This window comes from Oryza brachyantha, chromosome 7 (assembly GCF_000231095.2).
Source record: "Oryza brachyantha chromosome 7, ObraRS2, whole genome shotgun sequence".
NCBI lineage: Eukaryota > Viridiplantae > Streptophyta > Magnoliopsida > Poales > Poaceae > Oryza > Oryza brachyantha.
In genome coordinates this window covers 4,295,738-4,302,841 of record NC_023169.2, presented here as the reverse complement: position 1 = coordinate 4,302,841, position 7,104 = coordinate 4,295,738, and the positions used below count along the sequence as shown (strand labels likewise).

Genomic DNA, 7,104 nt, shown 5'->3' with positions numbered 1-7,104 from the left:
CTTTATTTTTTAATTAGTTTTATTATCGGTCCATATTTAATACTCCTAATTAACATCCAAACATCTAATGTGACAGGACTAAAAAAGTCTCTCAATCTACACAGCCAGTAATGCAGCTACTATATGATTCGGCTGGATGTTTTGTTTTAAAATTTCACTTCAAGAGAATGGTTCTCTAATGAGAAGCAACTTTGCTTACGATGAACACAAAAAATACCTTGAGACGCCACACTCATTTGTGTTAATTTATGGTGCCTTTCTGTATTAACCTTTAAAGCACACAACTTTCCAACCATGGACCACATTGAAATATAGAGCACCCTGTATCCAGATGGTTAATTGAAAGTTTTTTCCCATCAAACTATCATCATACCACGGTCATGACCTGCATTTTGCAACTCCATGATGTTCAGACAGATATAATACAATCCTAACTGAACCTCTAAATTGGAACATTACATTACCAGACTTCTCTAATCTCTCCTGAAAAGGAAAACAACCTATCGTAGCATCACAAGCTACTAGGGTTAACAAGTCGATAACGAACAAAATGAATGTGAACCTTACAACAACACATCTGGACCAGGCAAAGATTTTGACACAGTTTTAAACCACTGATCTCCTTATCCAAAGGAGAAATCCATTTGGTGCCAGACTAAAATCATCCAGTAAAAGGCATACTGTCTCTTACACAATAGCCCACACGAACCGCTCGAGCTCGGACTCGGAGGCAAAGGGCTCCTTGAACTTGACAGAAGGGGTTGAGATCGATCAAACCATATTCGCTAGTGGCTCGGTTTTGCGCGTTTCATGCCACCGTTACTGAAAGGAGAGACGCTTCCGGGATGAGGACTGTCCTCTCTAAGAGTAGAGTTCAGCATTGCCAGTTCCCTCAGCTGTTGCCTTTTATAGTAATCTTGCGACTCATCCTGCAAAGACGATCGAAAAATGTACTGAGTTATGCGCCGCGATCATAACTCTAAGCAGCCTACAGAAAATAGTTCACAGAAAACACTGCAGATAGAGTGATACAACTCTCGGAAAAGTGGAGGGGGAGAAGAAACATCGTATGAAATAACAACAATTACTACTCAAGAAAAGTAACTGGCAAATTGCCCAAAATGGTTCAATATGTGACACATGAAAAAGGCTAGTTGTACATCATGATATGTATAAACTTTGGAATACACAGAACAAACAATGATCCAGGGGTGTGAAATGGAAATCAATCAGTTTGTAAGGAAGCAGGAATCAGCCTACCACCAAAAACTTAAACCATTGCTTTCTCATCATAAACTAAGCATTTGCAGATCCATAAACCCATGTATGTTGTGTGGCATTGCTATGAAACTTGGAAAGATGAGTATCACATACACCAGATGTACCGCATTCCACTTAACGTTGGTTTGCACCCAAAAATCACAATATTCATTATGGACAACAATGAAGCATGCAATGAAAGTAATAATTTGGGATGTATGGAAGAATCTGTTCTGTACTTAATTTCAATTTTATGATTTGATAAAACATCTTATTTGTTTATGTGCTTTCTTGCAAGTACTAAAGACCTCTTGTTTCTATCTTCTTGTGGGGGAACAACCATTGTCAACAGTTAATTACCGGATATCAGTTCTATTGCATGTACATGCCTCCTGATGCCCACAGGATCGCATGCAGAACCACAATCAGAGAAAGCAAATTATTCCTGTCCTAGCAACTAGTGTGAAGGACTGACTCCAGCATAAATCTACACCCCATAGGCCCATAGTGCACTAACCAGTTGCGATAATGAAGACATCAGTTGCAAATGACGGAAGAGGCATCAAAGCATGAAGGGGGAGGTGAAGTTACCATGACCCCTTAATTTAACTTTTACTCACTCTTAGGAGCGAGTGGCAACAAATTTGCCACTCTCCTCTCGCAAGTGTTGTGAGAGGGATTAAACTCTACTTATAAAGAGTGGCAAAAAGTTAAAAGCCCACCTACCTGGGAAGGAGGTACCACTAGAATTTTGTATCAACAAACCCCAGATGTTTATAACTTTAACTACTCCAATAAGCATGGATATGTAAAATTCCTTTCAGTTCACTCCAATAATAAACTGATAAAAACATAACTAGCGAAAAGTTTGTCATTAGCCTGAAATAGCATTTAAACCAAATGAAACAAAAAAATTTTGGAGTGGTATTTTCCTAACACAGACTTAATCATAGCACATTTCTAGATTATATATTGTGAAGTGGTATTATCCAAATTTCAGAATAAATTAATAAAGGAAGTCATATAATATGTGAAGAATTTAAGGTACATTTACCACTGGCTTTAGCAGTTCTTCCATGATTTCTTGTGCCTGCCTCAATCTTGTATCAATGATATTAGCTGGCAACTCAGCTTCAATCAAGATATGCAGTGGATCATTGAGGTGCTCATAGCCAGGTTTTCCTTTCAGCTTCTCCTCCTATAAATAAAAACAAAGATTAATATATGATATGAAGTAAGGCTTCTTAATTATAACATGATTGATGTAACACATTAACTGGTTTAAGGGGCTAGACAAATTCCCAGAAGACAAGATAGAAAGCCATATGGGCAGATAATAGCACAAAAAAACTAACAGATGTTCTACAAAGAGATGATAAATCTCGGCACCATATATCATGAACCCGAAAACTAAATACAAAAATTAAATACTGGAATATATTTGTGCAATACATGTAAGCAAATACATTACTCAATGCTGCCACTGTTCAAGGTTTATATGGAAAGCAACCTGATGGGAAGGCGATATAAAATCTTTCTCAAGGCGCAAAAAATCCATCAAAATAATTTTTTTAAAACAGTTCATTCATAAGTTTCCATGTTTCTTCGTGTTCTCAATTAATTTAGGACAACGTTCAGAACTCATAAATACTATGGTCCATGGAAGAAATGGTGACACCAATGATGGATGGACAGATTTTAGTAATCAGGAAAGAAGGGTCTTCCAAGGGTTCTGCAAAGGATATGAAATTAAACATAGCAAAGAAGCTTCTCATCATAGCTAGCTGCACTACTTTGTTTAATTTATCAATGCAATGTACATGAGCATATAAATGTAAACTAATTAACATTTACAAATGTTTGTTACCTTATCAGCATCTTTGATAGAACCTTTCCCTCTAATAAAAACACGGCAACCAGTTGATGCTTCAACCCGTTTAAGAGAATTACCCCTCGGTCCTAGAATCCGTCCCACGAAATTGAACTGTAGCAAAGTGAAAATAACAGACATTGGAAACTGCACATTTTATCTGTTAGATGATAAATAGCACAAGCTATGGAACACATACATTAGGGTATGCATCAACTGGAACCTCCATGCGTACAATCTTCTTGACAATGTAAGAGCCAGGACTTGGTGGTGCTCCTTGCCAGTCCATACTTGTTCCAGGAGGAGGAGGAAAGCCTAACCTCTGTAACATAAACAAGCTTATTAACATTTCTCACGTAGACAAAACCTAATGTATGACAGCCAAAGAACATGAGAATTGATTGTACAGAGCTTTCAGGATCTTATATCAATCATTAAAGAGATATGCTTCAAACTCAGAAGTTGAATATAATGAGTCACTGAATAGCACAAAAGGACTATTTTAGTAATTAAAAGCTGTAAGTACGAAATATTTTTTACACTTTTCAGTGACTAATTTGTTATACATACCTCTTGATGCATTCCATTCCAAGGCCCAAATCCATTGCCATGTAGGTTTGGTCGCATAATTGGTGATGACATGGGACTCGGACTTCTGTAACGACGCCTGTCAAAATCGTTGAATCCCTGGTCATTGACCATGCTTGATACCCTCATGATTTCTGAACAACACAAAGATTGCAAGAGTTAGATGTTAGCTATAATCAAGTCATAACTGCCCTGTGAGAAACATTTCCAGGGTAGAAGTAGAATCAAGAAGTACATGAAGATAGATATTATATGATGCAAATGTATGCTACAATTAGAAGCACATTTCAATCCAAAGCATATAACTCACAAATATGAAATTACATATTTCAGTTTCAATTCTTGAAAAATGATTGGTTAAAAGGTTCATGGTTAACCAGGCAATCGTATTATCCAACCCTACTTCGGTTCAATCATAGATTTGGTTTTAGAAAAACAGAGAGACCAGCTCTCAGTGCATTGTAAATCAAAATTGCAGATAGTAAAACCATAAAACAGGTCATATACAGGTCCACTTACTTTATAAACACTAAAAGTTGCGCGCCAAAAGGTCAACTCACTGCTACTGTGGCAAAAATAGAATCTGATCAAACAAACTCTGAAGCTATTTACTAAAACAAGGACGGCATATCCGAAGTTCCCAGCCCATAACAAGAAGAGTGCAAATTTCTCTAATACTAGCTAATTTATTCCTGAAATTCTTACTCATTCAAAGCATCTTCACAAATTAAGTTCAACAGATTCCTTTTATGAAGTAAGATTATCAACAGTAACGGTGAAGTGAAAACTTTACTGATATACTCACACCCACTGTTCTAAAAGAGGGCAGCTACCTAGCTCACTTGGGTGGAGGCTTGGCGCTAGCCATAACCATCACACCTTCCCTGCATAGGTGCAACCTAATGCCGAGCGTGACCAATTAGCGTGCTAGGCGCACCTAAGATAATGCCATTGTCTGCTACTGATACAATGGCTAAATGGTTGCATCTCTAGATACAAACCTTGACAGCTACTGGCTCTCATCACTAATTCTTTTCGTCGTTGATCTTCAGTTCTCAATTGGGCATGTCACTATCACAAGCCTCAATATATCGGAACATCTACATTACTTAAAGGCAAACTCAATGATAATCACAAAAAAAAAAACAGGGCAACAAGGCTTGATACGCATGCTGTATACCGTTGCTCGGTCATCTTGTGTTTTCGCATTAAACCCCCCAAATCCCAATAATCTCTTCTTGCTTGGCACCGAAAAATCCAAGACTAAACAAGAGAGCAACTCGCCAACTCTACCCAGACCATATCACATGGAGCATCACACGAACACATAAGCCGCAGATAAATCAGCCGCCATCCAAGCATTGCACCCACCCGATTCCCAAATCCCGGTTGCAAAACCAAAGAGTATAAACCCTCCCTCCTCCTCACACGAACAAAATAACCCCATCAATCTGTGACAAACAGTAAGCGAGAAACTAAAAGGAAAAAAAAAAGATCTCACCTTGGTTCAGCAGCCGGCTGCATATCGGCAGCACCTGCATGAAAGGCCCCAGCTTTTGATGCTCCGCGAGAAGCTCACCCAAGTACTGGCTGCAAGCAAAAAGAATCGCATTAAATCGCATAATCAATCGAAACCAAGAAACAGAAGAGAGAAAGGCAAGACAAAGAAAGAAGCAATCTTTTTTCTTTGGATCAAAAGAACCAGCAAGAGAGCGCAGAGCAATCGTCGTGGTGGGCGGGCGTGCACCTGTCGGCCTCGGGGTTGCTCCTAATCTGGGGCGATAGGGTTCTTGCCGGGGAGAAACCCTGGTTGTAGAGGCCTGACATGGTGGCGGCCACGAGGGAGGAGAGAGAGCTGAGCAAAGGGCTAGATAGAGAAGGGGGCTTCTCTTCTTTTCCTTCCCAGCGAAGGGGCCTGTGATGATGATTGAGAGAGAGGGGGAGAGTGGGACCCACAAGAGGAGGAGGAGGAAAATAGTAGGGAGTGTTGAAGATGGTGGAAAAGGGTTTTGATGGTTCCAAAAAAAAAAACCAAGAAAGGTGAGGTTTTTCTGCTTTAGGTTACACTACCTGCCAGGGGTCTGTTGCATAAAGGGAAAGAGGTGGCAGTTGATTGCTAGTGGCTAGGAAGTACTATTCTTTTACATAAAAAATCATGTTTCAACTCAAACCGTTGAAAAATCGTAGAATTTCTATTGGCTTTATAGATTATAGATTATAAAATAAAATTGTATATAAATATGTAGAAAGTGATGTGACAATAGTAATTAAGGTAGTTGATTGTTAGTGGCTAGTAAGCACCATTCTTTTACATCAAAAAATTGATGCTTCAACTCGAACCATTAAAAATCGTAGGTTTTCTACTGGCTTTATAGATTATGAAATAAAACTGTACATAAATATATTATTTATAGAAAGTGATGTGACAATGATAATTAAGTAAAGTGTATGAGTATGGCCAAATACATGTTTTATCTTCAATGCTCCTATTGAGGATAGATAGAGTCAAATTACTTTCTACTCCAGGTATTTCATACTAAGCAAAGGCTTTTGTTGTTACATAATAGATCTTTCAAGCAATATGTTTTTAGTGTAATAGATCTTTCAAGCAAAATATGGTTACGAGTTAAGGGGGATAATACGCTAGTTTGTGTATTTTATATTTGATTGGTTTATGCTAATATCTTTTTATATGATATTTTAGGTGCAGTTAACAAAATTGAACATGCATGGATATATGCTAGCGTGTGAAGATGGACAACATATTTGCTCTTTTTGTTGCATCAGTTTTTTTGGCTTATATTAATATCCAATACCATCCATATAGAGGACAAAGCATTGTTGTTGATTAGACGATGTTTTTTAATATATAAAATGATGTTCACATGCAATTATGCGAGCCAAGAAGGACATTTCTCCCCTTTGGTAGCATTTAATCAAGTACTCTAACTTATCAATGTTCCCTCCTATCATTTTCTTCGCAATTACGAGTGAACTTATGCTTTCCATTTCTTCGTGTCAAATAAGTTTAATGCGACTAAACTAACTATAAAATAATTTTATAGGTATGGTTTTTCACGATGGTACACCCGATTTAGTCAACCACTATGAATCATGCCAACATTTGACAAGATGCACTTAGTATAAGCTCCAAGCCAAAATCATGGCAAATAATCTCCATTCCTTCACACAAGCTTTGTCAGAATCCCAATTATTTTGCTAGGGATACCAGAATTATTGGAGTAACATAGTAAGGTCCTCTTCGATTTAGAGAAATTTTATAGAAATATTGGAGGAATTGAACTGTTTCTTCTAAAATTCCTGTAAAATTCCTGTGATCTGAAAAAACCCTAAATGAAATGAAGTAATATAATCTCAGTTTTGGT

The 7,104-nt window shown here is 37.8% G+C and overlaps 1 protein-coding gene across 2 annotated transcripts; it reads right to left on the bottom strand.

The window, feature by feature from the left end:
* Positions 1–297: 297 nt before the first annotated feature.
* On the bottom strand, positions 298–5,645 carry LOC102718662 (KH domain-containing protein SPIN1-like). Of its 2 annotated transcripts, none has more exons than XM_006657507.2 (7): positions 5,466–5,645; positions 5,220–5,308; positions 3,701–3,852; positions 3,330–3,452; positions 3,128–3,244; positions 2,315–2,458; positions 298–929 (listed from the first exon to the last, which is right to left on the bottom strand). In XM_006657507.2, the coding sequence occupies exons 1-7, from the start codon at positions 5,543–5,545 to the stop codon at positions 786–788; spliced, it is 849 nt and encodes a 282-aa protein (XP_006657570.1). In that variant the 5' UTR covers positions 5,546–5,645; the 3' UTR covers positions 298–785. The 2 variants fall into 2 exon arrangements, with proteins under 2 accessions (XP_006657570.1, XP_015695370.1); XM_015839884.2 differs by having other exon boundaries at positions 5,421–5,614.
* Positions 5,646–7,104: the final 1,459 nt, after the last annotated feature.